The following is a 16,842-nucleotide window of genomic DNA, read 5'->3' as shown; positions in this document are numbered from 1 at the left end:
GGATGCTGCGCTGAGACAGCCAGCGGCTTCCGCGAGCTGAAGGCGAGACCTGCCCTCTGCTCGCTCAGGAAAGACTCTGGAATGAACGAGGGCTTTAAAGAAAAATGCTCTGCCTTCCTCCGCAGGGATCCGGGGTCACATCTTTGTGGGGCCTGGAGGAGGGGGTCTCAGTGAAACCCACTCGCTTATTGCTGGGACGCCATCCAGGCTTAGAATCGCCGAGGCCCCGCGCGCGGATTGGTTAGGTTGGTGAGTTCGGCGCCGCTGCGGGAAGACCTGGAAAAGCGGAGTTTGCCCAAGGAATGGGGCCCCTGCGGTACTACTGCGCATGCTTGCACCGTGACCCTAGCTTGAGGTGACGGCCACTACCGAGGCGGGGGCCCCAGGCGCGGAAGCTAAGGGACTAGCAGCAGCTCGGTCGCCTGAGGAGGTCCCCGCTGCGGTCGCCTCCTGGCCAGTGCCTGCCTGGTAAGGACGGGCCCCAGCGGGATGGGTCTCATGGCGAGGACGCACCCCCAGCAGGGGTCTTTCGGGGTTCCTAAGGACTTCGTATCCTGGGGGTTCCCCAGCCTCTACGGAAGAGCGCTCAGGCCGTTTCCTTGTCTTTCATCCGCGGTCCCCCTCCTTCCTCCTCCCTCCTCCTTCCCTCAGCCCACCCGACCCCGGGACTGAGCCCCGACAGACACCCTAAATCAGGGAGCCCCACATTGGCCTGCCTTCCCTTGACCACACCCAGTCCTGCTCTCCCTGCACCCATCCTCAGCCCCTCTAGAGGTCTTCGCAGGGACCGCAGAGTCGGAGGTGTGAGATACTGGGGCGGGCAAACACAAAGCAGCTTGGTCAGATGCAATGCGAATGTTTGGAGAGGCTCGGAGCTGGGGCCGTTTGGGCGAAGCATAGACAGGTCTGATGACAGATTACAATACATAAGGAGGAGTAAAGGTGACTAATGTTCCGAGCCATGGTGATTGGGGAAAGGAGGTGCCATGACATGAGGTTCGCAGGTTGGGGAAGCTCTTCCCTGCATCCTATAGAGTAGCAGTTCTTGACCTTTATTGGGTCACTGCTGCTTTAAAAACCTCCCTGTGAGGATATGTACTTTCACAGCTAAATTGGCTCATTATCCCACCAGCAATCCAGTGACAGCCCTCCGTGAACCACATGGGGCAGAGATTGGGGGGTGGGGTGGCACCTGTCAATATCATTGGGAACTTTTTAAAACAACTGCTTCACCCTATTAAGAATCCTTGGTAAATTCATCACTATTCCCATTACATAGGTGAAACTCGCCCAGAGAGGGTAAGGGATTTGCCCTCATGGCTGAGGCCACAGGTGGTGGTGCATGTTGATGGTACTTCTCTCCCATACCTATGAAGGTAATTCTGCTAATCTGTCATCAGCCACCAGGCAAGGCTCCCAGCTTTCAGAATCTCACCAATAAGAGATTGGACCTCTCTGTTTTCTATTGCTTCAGTAACGAATTACCACAAATTTAATGGCTGAAAACAACATAGCTTTGTTACACTCTTACAGTTCTGGAGTTCAGAAGTCTGATATAGCTCTCACAGAGTTAAAATCAAGGTGTGGGCAGGATGGTATTCCTTCCTGGGGCTCTAGGAGAGACAATCAATTTCTTGATCTTTTTCAGCTTCTAAGTGGCCTCCAGTATTCCTTGGCTCATGGCCCCCTCCCTCCATCTTTACAGCCACATTGCAATCCTCTGACCCTGCTTCCATCAGTGCATCCTTATCTCTTCTGCCTTTCTCTTCTGCTTTTTAGAATACAGTATTTGTGATTGGACCCACCTGGATAATCCAAGCTAATCTCCTACTTTAGTAACCTTAATTACACCTGAAAACATAATTTCTTTTTGCCATGTAAGATAATACATTTACAGGTTCTAGAATTGGGGCCTAGACATTTGAGGGGGACCACTATTCTCCTTCCCAAAGACCTGGTGATATCTCAGAGGCTCCTGCACTTCTTAACATTGTGTGATTCGGGGCTTACACTGAGCTACCTTTACACTCTGGGTCTCCTTTGTGCAGTTCAATGTCAGGAGAGCTGGTTGGGAGAAGTGACTGATGGGAGGCCACAGCAATGTGGAACACCAGATTACACAGTTAGGGGGAGGGTGTAAACCCAGCAAAGTAGGGTAAGTGTTAAGCCTTTTTTTTTTGTTTTGTTTTTTGTTTTTTGTTTTTTTATAGGGACAGAAAGAGAGTCAGAGAGAGGGATAGATAGGGACAGACAGACAGGAATGGAGAGAGATGAGAAGCATCAATTCTTCGTTGCAGCACCTTAGTTGTTCATTGATTGCTTTCTCATATGTGCCTTGACCACGGGCCTTCAGCAGACCGAGTAACCTCTTGCTAGAGTCATGACCTTGGGTCCAAGCTGGTGAGCTTTTTGCTCAAACCAGATGAACCCACGCTCAAGCTGGCGACCTCAGGGTCTCAAACCTGGGTCCTTCCGCATCTCAGTCTGACGCTCTATCCACTGCGCCACCGCCTGGTCAGGCAGTGTTAAGCCTTTTGATGTTTTAAATTCATTTCTGCTTCACTTTTTTTTTTTTTAAGATTTTATTTATTCATTATAGAGAGGGAAGAGAAAGAGAGAGAGAGAAGGGGGAGGAGCAAGAAGCATCAACTCCCATATGTGCCTTGACCAGGCAAGCCCAGGGTTTTGAACCGACAACCTCAGCGTTTCTAGGTTGACGCTTTATCCACTGCGCCACCACAGGTCAGGCTCTGCTTCACTTTTTAAAATGGTGTTACTTATTGAGCTTTGACTGAGTAAAAATTTAATTTTCAAAATATACACTTAAAGTAGTTGCCTCTCAACTCTTCCCTTTACACCTAGAAAATAAATTTCTAGATGCTTGTGATGAATCCATAAAAGAAACTAATGTGCGCATCCTTAGTGGTGTGAAGTAGTACCTCATTGTGGTTTTGTTCTGCATTTCACTCACGATGAATGATGTTGAGCATCTTGTGTGCTTATTAGCCATTGTAGATAGGTCTCTTCAAAGCCTTTGCACATTATTAATTTGGGTTATTTGTCTTTTTTATTACTGAGTTAGAGTTGTTTATAAATTCCAGATACAAACCCCTTATCAAATATATGATTTGCAAAAATGTTCTCCTATTCTATGGGTTATCTTTTTTTTTAATTGCTTTTAGAGACAAAGAAGAAGGGAGAAAAGGAGACAGAGATAGAGAGAAAGAGTGAAACTTATTTGTTGTTCCACTTATTTAGGCATTTATTGTTTGATTCTTTTTGTGCCCTTACAGAGGATCAAACCTATAACCTGATTTATCAGGTCGATGCTCTAACCAACTGAGCCACCCAGCCAGAGCTCTGTGGGTTATCTTTTCACTTTCTGGATGCTATCTTTTTTTTTTTTTTCTTTAAAACCAGGAGCTGGTTCTTTCTTTATTTATTTATTTTTTCATTTTAGAGAGGAGAGGGAGAGAAAGAGAGATAGAGAGAGAGAGGAGAGACAGAGAGAGAGAAGAGGGGAGGAGCTGGAAGCATCAACTCCCATATGTGCCTTGATCAGGCAAGCCCAGGGTTTCGAACTGGCGACCTCAGCATTTCCAGGTCGAAGCTTTATCCACTGCGCCACCACATGTCAGGCTGGATGGTATCTTTTGATTTACAAAAGTTTAAATTTTTTTCCAATTTATCTGTTTCTTTTTTGGTTGCTTATATTTTGAAGAAAGCTTTGCCTAATCCAAGGTCATGAAGATTTACTGCTACCTTTTTTTGTGTGTGTGACAGAGACAGAAAGAGGGACAGATAGGGACAGACAGACAGGAAGGGAGAGAGATGAGAAGCATCAATTCTTCGTTGCGGCACCTTAGTTGTTCATTGATTGCTTTCTCATATGTGCCTTGACGGGTGGGGGGCTATTGACTGGGTGGCTGAAGCAGACCGAGTGACCCCTTGCTCAAGCCAGTGACCTTGGGCTCAAGCCGATTAGCCTTGCTCAAACCAGATGAGCCTGTGCTCAAACTGGTGACCTCGGGGTTTTGAACCTGGGTCCTCTGCAGCCCAGTCCAATGCTGTATCCACTGCACCACCACCTGGTCAGACTGCTACCTTTTTTAAAAAAGAGTTTTACAGCACTGGCTGGTTGGCTCAGCAGTAGAGCATCTGCCTGGCATGTGGAATTCCTGGGTTCAATTCCCAGCCAGGGCACACAGCAGAAGCAATTATCTGCTTCTCCACCCCTCTCCCCTCCTCTTCCCCATCCCTCCTGCAGCCATGGCTTGAATGGTTCCAGCAGTTTGATCCCGGGTGCTGAGGATGGCTCCATGGCCTCACCTCAGGTGCTGAAATAGCCCAGTTGCAGAGCAATGTAGCAGTGGCCCCAGATGGACAGAGCACCCCACTGTAGGGGCCTTGCTGGGTAGATCCCAGGCAGGGCACATGTGGGAGTCTGTTACTGCCTTCTTGCCTCCTGCCTCTCACTTAATAAAAAAATAAAAATAAATAATAGTTATACAACTAGCTCTTACAGTTAAGTCTATGATATTTGGAGTTAATTTTTGTGTATGATGTGAGGAGCAGGTTCATCTTTGTTCCTTTGTATTTGATATCTAGTTGTCTCAGCATTCAACATTTGTTGAAAAGTCTATTCTTTTCCCCCCAGCAAGGGTCAGACTTAATGTTCACCTCCTGAAGGGGGAAGTCATTACTTTATGGAATTCTTCATAAGAATGACTTGTCCCTTCTCCCCCATTTATTTATTTATTTACTTATTCCAGAGACAGAGCAAGAGTCAGAGAGAGGGATAGATAGGGATAGACAGACAGGAACACAGAGAGATGAGAAGCATCAATCATCAGTTTTTTGTTGTGGCACTTTAGTTTTTCATTGATTGCTTTCTCATATGTGCCTTGACCATGGGGCTACAGCAGACCAAGTAACCCCTTGCTCAAGGCAGCGACCTTGGGTCCAAGCTGGTGAGCTTTGCTCAAACCAGATGAGCCCATGCTCAAGCTGGCGACCTTGGGGTCTCGAACCTGGGTCCTCCGCATTCTAGTCCGATGCTCTATCCACTGCGCCATTGCCTAGTCAGGCCTTCCCCCATTTATTTACTTATTCATTCAATTATTGTGTGAGTGCGGACTTACAAGTATGTGTTTTATTCTTTGGGTTATTTCCTGGGGACTTACTCTCAAGTCCTGGATGCTGTTTCCACTGGAACTGGCGTTTCTCACTTGAAGCCTCAGCTGCTCAGGGCGAAGGAAGGAACGTTGGCTCTGGACCAGCCTGGCCTGGGCTCAAGTTTTGGCTCCCGCTAGCTCTGCTGTCCCGGACCACTTACTTAATTTTCCAAACCTCAGTCTTCCCAGGGTCAGAGCCGGGTTGATGGTGATACCTGGAAGGAAGGTTGTTGGGGTATATAGTTCTGGAGGTATGGGCTGATGTCATAGGATTATTGTTCCTGACTCAGGTCCCAGCTTGAGGACCAATGACATAGCTCTAGGCAGGTTACTTTATTTTTTTTTAATTTTGTTTTTAAAGATTTTTTTTTTTTAGTTATTCATTTTACAGAGGAAAGAGATAGAGATAGAGAGACAGAGAGAAATGGGGGAGGAACAAGAAGCATCAATTCCCGTATGTGCCTTGCCAGGCGAACCCGGGGTTTTGAACTGGTGACCTCAGCGTTCCAGGTTGATGCTTTATTCACTGCGCCACCACAGGTCAGGCTGGGCAGGTTACTTTAATGTTGATCCTGGACAGGAGTTCCAGAGGGGCAGAGAGTGTTCTCACTCTCTCTCTCTCTAGTTAATTTTACTCATTTAAAATTTTAGTTGATTATATTAATCTTTATTTTCTTATGTGACATTATGTTGCGTAAGAATGGGGAACATGTTTTCTTATTATTAATTATTATTTTATGTGAGAGGAGGGGAGATAGAGAGACAGACTCCTGCATGTGCCCGGACCAGGATTCACCTGGCACCTGCCTGGGGCTGATGATGGAATCAATTAAGCTATCCTCAGCACCCCGGGGGGGGGGGTGGTATGCTGATGCTCAAATCAGTCAAACCACTTACTGCGAGAGGGTTAGAGGGAGAGCTGGGGGAGGAAGAGGGGAAGAGAAGCAGACAGTCCATTCTCATGTGTGTCCTGACCAGGGATCAAACCCAGGACGTCCGCATGCCAGGCCACTCTATCCACTGAACCAACTGGCCAGATCTGGAACCTTGGTTTTTAAGTAGTGGACTAAAAAGAAAATTACCGTCTCAGTAAACATGTCATTTTTATTTATTTATTATTATTATTTTTTGTATTTTTCTGAAGTTGGAAACGGGGAGGCAGTCACACAGACTCCCACACGTGCCCAACTGGGATCCACCCAGCACGCTCACCAGGGGCCACGCTCTGCCCACCAGGGGGCAATGCTCTGCCCCTCTGGGGCGTCGCTCAGTTGCAACCAGAGCCACTCTAGCGCCTGGGGCAGAGGCCAAGGAGTCATCCCCAGCGCCCGGGCCATCTTTGCTCCAATGGAGCCTCGGCTGCGGGAGGGGAAGAAAGAGACAGAGAGGAAGGAGGGGGGAGGGGTGGAGAAGCAGATGGGCGCTTCTCCTGTGTGCTCTGGCCGGGAATCGAACCCGGGACCTCTGCACACCAGGCCGACACTCTACTACTGAGCCAACCGGCCAGGGCCACTGAATAAAGTCTTTTAAAAAAATATAAAATTAGGCCCTGGCCGGTTGGCTCAGCGGTAGAGCGTCCGCCTAGCATGTGGAGGACCCGGGCTCGATTCCCGGCCAGGGCACACAGGAGAAGCGCCCATTTGCTTCTCCACCCCTCCACCGCGCTTTCCTCTCTGTCTCTCTCTTCCCCTCCTGCAGCCAAGGCTCCATTGGAGCAAAGATGGCCTGGGCGCTGGGGATGGCTCTGTGGCCTCTGCCTCAGGCGCTAGAGTGGCTCTGGTCGCAACATGGCGACACCCAGGATGGGCAGAGCATCGCCCCCTGGTGGGCAGAGCGTTGCCCCTGGTGGGCGTGCCGGGTGGATCCCGGCCGGGCGCATGCGAGAGTCTGTCTGACTGTCTCTCCCTGTTTCCAGCTTCAGAAAAATGAAAAATAAAATAAAAAAAAATAAATTAAATTAAAAAGAAAATTAGCAAAAAATGAAATCCCTGATTTCCCCCTCTGCTAATATTTTGATAAATTACTTCTTAGTAGGCTTTAGTGTCTTTTTCTATAATTCTTTGAGAACAGACTAGAAAGCACCCGCTTCTGAAGTTAAGTACAGGGTCAAACAAAATTAGTAAATGCATGACAAATATGCCTGGAATAGAGAATAAAGGAAAGGAAAGACAAGGGCTTGAGAAAGACACAGGAGAGGGACCAAAGTTCTTGGTCTTTTTTTGGGGAAATGCATAGTTTAGCCTAGAAAAGATCAGCTAAAGGTGTTCATTGGACTTGACAGTGTATGGGCTGCGGAAGAGAGCATTCGTTGGACTTTCTAACAATGCTTTTGTGTAAACCAAATATAAACACTTTAAAGCTTTCTTATATCCCTTTTTACCTCTTGCTTTCTCTCTCTCTCTCTGTTGGAAAAATGGTTTATTTTAAGGAGCAATGTCTTCATCTTGTGGCCTTCCAGAATACATTGCCTAAGTTTTAAATTGAATTTTCCACAACTACAGGGGTGAATTAAGTTGTGCTCAGGCACTTTATAAAGGCCTTTGCGGCCTGACCTGTGGTGGCGCAGTGGATAAAATATCGAACTGGAACGCTGAGGTTGCTGGTTCGAAACCCTGGGCTTGCCTGGTCAAGGCACATATGGAAGTTGATGCTTCCTGCTCCTCCCTTTCTCTCTCTCTCGCTCTCTTTCTCTCTAAAATGAATAAATAAAATAAAATTAAAATAAAAAAAAAGGCCTTTGCATCTGGTCCGTAAGCTGGTGATGTCTACTTTTATAAGTGGAAAAAAACGGGAAACACAATTATTTGAAAGTTTTGCTTGTAATCAGTGATGGGATTCAAATAATTTAACAACCGGTTCTCTGTCCTAATGACCATTTTAAGTACTATAAAAAAGATACACTGAAAGGTAGTTTATTATTTCATATATTTAATACTTAAATAAGAACAAAAGAGGTTCACAGAACTAGATTACGTTATAAGGAAGAGTTTTAAAATATTAATTAAAAATATTAAATAATACCTGACAAAAGATAATAAAACTGTTAAGATATTTCTGTATTGCATCTTGTTTTTTGTTTGTTTGTTTTTGTTTTGTTTTGTTTTTGTATTTTTCTGAAGTGAGATGTGGGGAGGCAGAGAGACAGACTCCCACATGAGCCTGACTGGGATCCACCCGGCATACCCACCAGGAGGTGATGCTCTGCCCATCTGGGGCGTTGTTTCATTGCAGCTGGAGCCATTCTAGCACCTGAGGCAGAGGCCAATGGGGCCATCCTCAGCGCCTGGGCCAACTTTGCTCCGATGGAGCCTTGGCTGGGGGAGGGGAAGAGAGAGATAGAAAGAAAAGAGAGGGGGGAGGGGAGAGAAACAGATGGGTGCTTCTCCTGTGTGCCCTGGCTGGGAATTGTACCCAGGACATCCACACACCAGGCCAATGCTCTACTGCTGAGTCTATCAGCCAGGGCTGTTTTTTATTTTGTTTTTGTTTTTTAATTTTAGTAACAGGAGGGGAAGCCAAGACAGACTCCCGCATGTACCCACACAGGGATCTACCCAGCAAGCCCACTAGAGGGTGGTGTTCTGCCCATCTGGGGCATAGCTCTGTTGCTCAGCAACCGAGATCTTCTTAGCACCTGAAGTGGAGGCCATGGAGCTGTCCTCAGTGCCAGAGGCCCACTTGCTCCAATTGTTCCTTAGCTGCAGGAGGGGAGGAGAAGAGAGAGAGAGAGAGAAGCAATAGGAGGAGGGGTGGAAAAGCAGATGAGCCCTTTTCCTGTGTGCCCTAACCCGGAATTGAACCCAGAACATCCACATATCAGGCCAATGCTCTACCACTGAGCCAACTGGTCAGGGCCTCATATTGCTTCTTGATTGGCATCCTCACTTGCAGTTTTTTCACCTCTGGATGGAATGAACATCACTACGGACACTTAGAATATGCTGTTGCACAGATGAATGTTAAAAAAGAGTAAGGAATGTAAATTTGTGATTTCCACATTGGGCAGCTGCTCAGGTGCCCACCTTAGAGAGAACCCTAATTATAAGTGCCATTTTGGTGGCCTGACCTGTGGTGGCACAGTGGATAAAGCATCAACCTGGAATGCGGAGGTCGCCAGTTCGAAACCCTAGCTTGGCATATATGGGAGTTGATGCTTCCTGCTCCTCTTCCCTTCTCTCTCTCTCTCTCTCTCTCTTCTCTTTAAAATGAATAAAGTCTTTAAAAAAATAATAAGTGCCATTTTAACAACTGGTTCGCCGAACTAAAAAAAAAAAAAAAATAGGTATCGGTTCTGCCGAACTGGTATGAACTGGCTGAATCCCACCACTGCTTGTAACTATGAAAAAAATATATGTATGAAACTGCATAAATGAAAGCAGTTTGTGATAGATGCTGGGACTATGTGGATTTACAATTATTGTTTAATGTATTTTATATAACCTTTTTTCAGTTGAATATTTCAAAAACTTTCAATAATCTATGTCTTGCTTTTCTTTGGTTAGAAAACCAAATCCCGAGAACTTAAGCGTGGGGTCTCAGCTGTGTGGGAAGCTGTTTATTGTGCAGGAATGTGTTTTCAAACTGGTAGCTCCTGGATGAAGGTGGTTTCTATAAGCATTTTTCACTTTTTTGGATTATGATCAAAGGGGAAGAAAATCCATATAAGCCTGTTCTGGCTCCCCTGGCTGACAGGCAGAACCTTTGGAGCTGTATGGCATTGGTGCTAAGATCCAGCTGGCATGAGGGCTTCTTACAGAGCAGATAGCCCCTGGTCTCATGTGCGGGCCCTGCGTGCTCTCACCCCCTGGGAGCATACTCATGCTTTGAATGTGCTAGGAAGTTTGGGATCAAGATGGAGAGATACCACGAGCTATGATTTCTTGGGCATTTACCATGTTCTATGTTGTTGTGTGCTGAATTGTGCCTGCCTCCAAATTTATATGTTGAAGTCCTAACCCTCAGAACCTCAGATTCTGACTGTATTGGAGACAAAGCATTTAAAGAGGTAATTACGGCCTGACCAGGCGGTGGCACAGTGGATAGAGCGTTGGACTGGGATGCCGAGGACCCAGGTTCGAGACCCCGAGGTTGCCAGCTTGAGCGCTGGCTCATCTGGTTTGAGCAAAAGCTCACCGGCTGGGACCCAAGGTCGCTGGCTCAAGCAACGGGTTACTCAGTCTGCTGAAGGCCTGCGGTCAAGGCACATATGAGAAAGCAATCAATGAACAACTAAGGTGTCGCAATGCTCAACGAAAAACTAATGATTGATGCTTTATTCGTTTTTTTCTGTCTGTCTGTCCCTGTGTATCCCTCTCTCTGACTCTCTCTCTGTCTCTTTAAAAAAAAAAAAAGAGGTAATTAAGGGTAAATCGTGTTATATTGGGTAGGCCCTGACCCAGTATGGTCAGAGTCCTCACAAGAAGATACCAGGACAGAGGTACACACAGGGAAGACCTGTGAGGACACAGGAAGAAGGAAACAGTGATAACCACAAAGCCAGCTGAAGAAACAGGTCCAGGGATGCAAGTAAACATCTGTGGGCCTTACTGCTTCCTGGGTCATGGACAGGGCAGACAAGATGTCTCCCCAGGCTGCAGCCTTGTTTCTGGGTTAACACTGTAAACTGGGAAGATCTGCCATTTGTCTACCACCCAGTTGACCCTAAACAAAAAAGACCACTCAAAGCTCATGCCTCAGGGCCTTGCTATTCAGACCAGTTCGCCCCAGTGTCTGTCCTTGCTGCTCCTTTTTTTTTATTTTGAGAGAGGCAGAGAGACAGAAAGACAAATCAAACCAGCAATTTCCATGTTCTGGGATGACGCTCCAACCAACCAAGCTATTCAGCCAGGGCTTAATTTTTATTAATTGTTAGAGAGACAAAGAGAGGAATGGAGGGAGAGGGTAGGGGGAAGGGAAGCATTTGTTGTTCCACTTAGTTGAGCATTTTTTGGTTCCTTCTGGTGTGTGCTCTGACTGAGGATCGAACTCACAACCTTGTTGTTTTGGGATGACACTCTTAAATGACTGAGCTAACCAGACAGCCTTTCTGCTTCTTTAGATCAGAAGCCAGGGAGCCCTCAGTGACCACAGATTCTCCAGACAACTCCACAGCCTCGTCCCCTCCCAGCGGAGGCAGCGCCAGCACCAGCTCAGGCACAAGGTCGCTGCTCCCATGGGGTACCTCCTGAGCTCTGGGTGGCCCCAACCTACGGTCTAAGGTGGGGGGGCAGGGTCTAGTTGGAGTGCACAGAGTCCCGCCCTCAGGGTTGGTTCCCTCTGTGGCCTGCAGAGTGTCAGGGTGAAAGGTCACCAGGAAGTCAGAGCTCCTGTCCCCAGTGCTTGTCTCAGATGCTTGGAGCTCAGGAACACCAGTGACTGTTACCTGGACAGGGTACACCGGGTGCCGTTTGGAGGTGAGCTCCAGATCTCTCTCACCTAGACTCCCAGCTCTGCCGCTGTGGGAGTGTGGTTGCCCTGGTGTGCCTCAGTGCGCTCATCTGGAAGCCGGGTCAGTAAGAATGATGACCTTTCATGACTTGGGCTGGGAGGTTAAATGGAAAAACCCATGAAACACTTTGCCCTGTGCTGAGCACCCACGGTCCTTGGTTTGTAGTAACTCAGTTATCAGTGTCTTAATGCTCCATCAACTCCCCAAGAGCTCTGTTTGGGGGCACACTTTACATGGAAGGAAAGTGAGGGCTGAATGAGAGAGGTGACTTACTGCTGCCAAGACAGGACTGAGAGAGACAGAGAGAGGGGCAGATAGGGACAGACAGACAGGAAGGGAGAGAGATGAGAAACATCAGTTCTTCTTCGTTGCAGCACCTTAGTTGTTCATTGATTGCTTTCTCATATGTGTCTTGACCCCGGGGGCTACAGCAGACCAAGTGACCTCTTGCTCAAGCCAGCAACCTTGGGCTCTAGCCAACAACCTTGGGCTTCAAAAGCCAGCAACCTTTGGGTGCAATCCAGCGATCGTGGGATCATGTCTGATCCTTCACTCAAGCCGGTGACCCCATGCTCAAACTGGTGAGCCTGCACTCAAGCCAGGAGCCCTCACTCAAGCCAGTGACCTCAGGGTTTTGAACCTGGGTCCTCTGCATCCCAGGCCAACACTCTGTCCACTGTGCCAACACCTGGTCAGGCCTACCTAGGCTTATATTAATCTTTATTTTCTTATGTGATATTATGTTGCATATGAATGAGGACCTTGTTTTCTTTCTTATATATATACTTATTATTATTATTATTATTATTTATGTGAGAGGAGAGATTATGGAGAGAAAGACTCCCACATGCGCCCTGAATGGGATCCATCAGGCAACTCCCTTCTGGGGCTGATGCTGGAATCAACTGAGCTATCTTCAGCACCTGAGGCTGACACTCGGACCATCCGAGCTATCCTCAGCACCTGGGCTGATGCTCCAGCTTTATTCAGGTCCTTGCTCATTCTGGTGCCTCATCTACCCAACCTGCACCTCAGATCTGTTCTGAGTTCAGGCTTTCCTGATGGGGGTTTGCTTCCTTTCATAGGATAGAGCCCTTGGACTGCCAGGTTCTTTGCCAGGGAAGAGGAGGAGAAATCCATCTACTGTGGTCTGGCTTTCTGTGCCAGCATGCCCCTGCCTGAGGCCAGTGAACAGGAGGGTGAGAGTGTGAAGGCCGGCCAGGAGCCGTCCCCTGAGTCCCCTGAGCCAGGCACAGATGTCATCCTAGCAGCCCCCAGCAAGCCAAAGAAGTTCTCCAAACTGGTCCTGCTGACAGCCTCCAAAGACAGTGCCAAAGTGGCCGCAGCCAAGCGCAGAGGAGTGCACTGCATCATGTCTCTGGGTGTGCCCGGTCCCACCACCCTGGCCAAGGCCCTCCTCAAGATCCACCCTGAGGCCCAGCGTGCCATTGAGGCACCCCCCCAGGAGCCTGAACAGAAACGCAGGAAGCTGGACACAGGTGAGGCCCTGGCCCCTGCAAGCAAAGTTGTGAGCAAGTCTTCCTGGGGCTGGAAGTCCCCTGATACCTGGGCAGCCAAGGGGACACAGGCTAGGCTGGGTCTGGAAAGAGTGTGCCTGTGCTGTGAACATGTCTGGTTGTATTCTCTCTCTCCACGTTACACCTCAGTGTAAATCTCTGCGTGTTTGTAGCCTCCACACGTGTGTATCCATTCTATGTCTACATCTGGATTTGCCTGGGAAGGGGTGTCTATGTGTGTGTCCTTGTATGTCCTCGTCCCTGGGCCTATTTCTGTCCATGTCAGCTCTTATGTGTTTGGGGGTCTGTGTGTGCATGTGTCTGTGCCAGAATCTGTTTGAGGCCCCAAGTAGACCCCCCCACCCCCACCTCCACTAGGCTCGGTGCAGGTGAGAGGAACTTGGAATCCTGAGGGATGCCCAGGGAAGGGAAGGCCTAGTGTCTGGGAAGGAGATGAGCTGGGGGGTTTTCCCCAGCGGGAGGTGGGGTCTGTCGTGCCCTAAGAAGATAGAACAAATAAAAGGCACAGCAATTGGCCCTGTTTGCTGCCTCTGGACAGGCGCCCCTTGGAGTCAGTCAGTCAGTGCACTCGGCCTTGCAGTCAGCCTCAGGGAAGGGAAAGCAAAGCCTCTTGGTTTTCCTCTGGTAGCTGGACAGTGCAGGGGACCCCTCCCAATCGATGAAAGTTTAGTGGTGAGTAATCTGAAGTCATGGGGCGGCCCTACTGCTTCCCCAAGGCTGAGACTTCAGGGCCCCTGAGATTGGGGCATCCCTAGCTACAGGCCTGGAGCTCACAGGGGACCTGCGTTACCCCTTGCTCTCTGTCCCCCTCTCCCCAGAGCCTGGAGACTCCTCTGCAGCATGCCCAACTCACCCTGTGAGCACCTCTACCAGCCAGCTCTGGTTCAGGTGCCTCCATGTGTCTAACTGCTAACTCCTGCCAGCCCAGGGGGTAGAGGGTGCTGTCCCATGACCTGTTGGGAAGCAGAGCTGAGAGGCCGAGTTAGCACCGTGAGACCAGCAGCTGATCACTGCAGAGGGTGAAGGGGGGACATCGAGCTCAGAGCCTGTTCTTCCCACTCAACTCAGTGGGTTGGATCATCTCTGAGGTCTTTTCCGCTCTGTCTGAGACCTCTGCTTAGGCATCTGCCCAGGTGGGCCCCACCGCACAGTGCTGTGAGAATTAGGACCAAGCCACCCTTCCTCAGAGGGAGAGAGAGAGCAGAGCAAGGACTGCCTCTCAGCCCTACAGACTCCCTAAGGCAGGCACTCCGGCAGTCAACACCCCCCCCCCTGTCTTTCCCGCTATACCTGATCTACAACTTCCCGACCTCTTGCTTCGTCCCAAGCCTGGCAGTGGAAATAGCAGCAGCTTCCAGCTTCCCAAGTACTCAGCCCAAATATAGCCCAGAGTTTCCTGAAAATGACTTCAGCAGCCTCTGTGGCCTTTGGGGGCATCTCCCTGGAGTTGGCAATGACTTCTCTAAGTTGGTCAGTGGTGCCCCAGGACATCCCCTGGTGGGCCGAGTGCTCCGGGCCCAGTCCCTGCTCTTCCCTTCTCCTGACACCAGCCTGACCCACCCCCTTGTCTTCCAGAAGAAAAAGAAGATGAAAAGTTGGCGGGAAGACCGGCCCCCAGTGCCGCAGCAGGCGGGAAGGAATCCTCTGTGGGGCCCAGCAAGGCCCCGTAACCCTGACAACTGCAGACACAATGTCCTTGATGGGTCAGTGAACTTGGCTGTGACTACTTCTACCTGGGGCCCAGTCCCCAGCTGATTTTCACTTTCAACGTTGTGTAATGGTTTTCAGCTCAAGTGTAAGTTACTTTTGTAAGCAGAAAAATAAATCGTAACAGAATAAAATAAGCTATATGCTAGATCTCATCAGGAACAGGTTGTAAAAATTCCAGGATTCTGGGTCCTTTGAGGTCCATCTCCAACCCCCCAACATACCTGGAGCCCTCACCACGCCAGCCCTCACCGGGCCCTTCCTCGGGGCTGCCTGGCCTGGGCTATGTCTCAGACCTGGGAAAGGGGGCTCTTGGGGGCCTCCATACCCTAGGACCTCACACCCCTAGAGGCCCTCAGCCTGGAAAAGTAGCCCCTGGCCCAGAGGCTAGGTGGGTCTCTGAGGTTCGCTTTCCTGCTGCCTTGGTCTGAAAGGTGGCAGTGGACCTCCAGCCCTGACCTCCTAGGAAGCTGATTCAACCCCTCCCTGACTCTCTCTCCAGAGCCCATCCCGTGCTGGAGCCTCAGCCTGCTCCTGCTGGACCCCCTCGAGGCTCAGGTCATCCAGGCAGCCTCAAGGGCCTGAGAGCCCCCTGCAGAGAGACCCTGCCATCATGGCAGACCAGTTGTGCTGAGGAGGGGATGGGACTGCAGTCTGGAAGTGGGGACCCTGACAGAAGTATGTGATGCTCCTGTGATGTTTCTTCCAGGTGGTTTGGGGTCTGAGATAGATGACCAGGAACCTGAGCCCCTTCCCAGACCCTGGGTTCTTCCCCGTTTGAAGGAGGAGGTGAAGAAACACACCGTTCCCCTCCCTTTATGGGAAGTCAGCATCCCATAAAGGTCCCCACTGGAAAGGTTTCAGCCTCAGTTGCTTCACCGCATGTAGTCTTCATTCTTTGAAAACTGCCACTGGGCACAAGGAAATGGCTTATTTTTAATGTGCAGAGTTTAGAGGTCTTATGTTTTAAAATAACATTTCCCAAATGTAATCAGTATTTATTGACTTCCTCTTAGGAGAGTGAGTTACTCAGCATGTTTTTCTTGCCAGCTCTCCACTTTGCTATTTTATTTTCACAGCATGTGTGTAACGTTTATATTCTGTAACCATAATTTGAGATGTTCTTTTGTCTTAATTCCATATTTAAATAGATTCCCCTTACTCACCAATTTTTCCTTTCCTCAGTTCTAAGTCATCTTCTGGTGGGATGTTTTTTTTCTGATAGTAAGACTGCAGGAGGAGTTACTCGGGGTCTGATGGTGGTAGAGTGCCACCAGGGAAGCAGCAGTGAAGAAGTGAGGAGTGGGGCAGGCAAGGTGTGACTTCATGCCACTCAGTCGGACGTACAGGCAGTCCCTCCAGGGCAGGTCAGAGGATTAACCCAGGCCTACCCACTTCCTGGACTTTATCTATTTTAAAATTTTTCTTAAGTGAGAAGTGGGGAGGCAGAGAGACAGACTCCTACATGTGCCCTGACTGGAATCCACCTGGCAAGCCCCCTATGCTCTGCTTATCTGAGGCTGTTGCTCTGTTGCTCAGCAACCAAGCTACTTTAGCACTTAAGGCAGGTCATGGAGCCATCCTCAGCACCCAGGGCCAACTTGCTCCAACCGAGTCATGGCTACGGCATGGGAAGAGAGAGAAAAGGAGAGAGAAGGGAGGAGGAGGATTGGAGAAACAGTGTCACTTCTCCTATGTGCCCTGACCAGGAATCAAACCCGGGACAACCACACATGGGTCCAATGCTCTACCACTGAGCCAACCCACCAGAGCCTCTTCCCAAACCTTAGTGTGGCATTACTGACCCCTCCTGTTGCTGCCAGGAAAGCTGCAGGCCGGATGGGCACTCATGTTCCAAGGGGGCCTGGCTGTCTTGGTGGCTGCTGGAAGCTGCTTGAGGGCACAGCCAGGGCCTGTCTTCCTCCTGCATGGCAGGTGGTGCCCATCATCTGCCTGGAAGGTGTTCAGGACCATG

General features: G+C 49.2%; 2 protein-coding genes across 5 annotated transcripts in view; both read left to right on the top strand.

The window, feature by feature from the left end:
• Positions 1-337: 337 nt before the first annotated feature.
• FLYWCH2 (FLYWCH family member 2) lies at positions 338-16,036 on the top strand. 4 transcript variants are annotated; one of them, XM_066275160.1, is made up of 6 exons: positions 431-468; positions 11,233-11,334; positions 11,464-11,587; positions 12,440-12,612; positions 12,708-13,121; positions 14,736-16,036. In XM_066275160.1, exons 5-6 carry the CDS (start codon positions 12,791-12,793, stop codon positions 14,828-14,830), a joined length of 426 nt encoding a protein of 141 aa, XP_066131257.1. In that variant the 5' UTR covers positions 431-468; positions 11,233-11,334; positions 11,464-11,587; positions 12,440-12,612; positions 12,708-12,790; the 3' UTR covers positions 14,831-16,036. The 4 variants fall into 4 exon arrangements, with proteins under 4 accessions (XP_066131255.1, XP_066131257.1, XP_066131258.1 ...); XM_066275161.1 differs by lacking the exon at positions 12,440-12,612; XM_066275159.1 differs by lacking the exons at positions 11,464-11,587; positions 12,440-12,612.
• Positions 11,270-16,842, top strand: part of FLYWCH1 (FLYWCH-type zinc finger 1) — a 36,445-nt gene continuing 30,872 nt past the window's right edge. The window contains exon 1 of the mRNA XM_066275139.1: positions 11,270-11,334. The gene's annotated coding sequence lies outside the window, so the exon portion shown is untranslated. The remainder of the gene's footprint in view (positions 11,335-16,842) is intronic.

This window comes from Saccopteryx bilineata, chromosome 4, assembly GCF_036850765.1.
Source record: "Saccopteryx bilineata isolate mSacBil1 chromosome 4, mSacBil1_pri_phased_curated, whole genome shotgun sequence".
NCBI classification, from domain to species: domain Eukaryota; kingdom Metazoa; phylum Chordata; class Mammalia; order Chiroptera; family Emballonuridae; genus Saccopteryx; species Saccopteryx bilineata.
Note: the sequence above shows the minus strand (reverse complement) of the source record. Positions and strands in the feature narration are given on the sequence as shown.

What these genes read in the sequence shown, in the direction of transcription:
- FLYWCH2 (XM_066275158.1), top strand. Translation starts at nt 12,791, where the DNA reads ATGCCCCTGCCTGAGGCCAGTGAACAGGAGGGTGAGAGTGTGAAGGCC. An exon ending in ACGCAGGAAGCTGGACACAG is followed by an intron (nt 13,122 to 14,735) that starts GTGAGGCCCTGG and finishes CTTGTCTTCCAG; the next exon opens with AAGAAAAAGAAGATGAAAAG.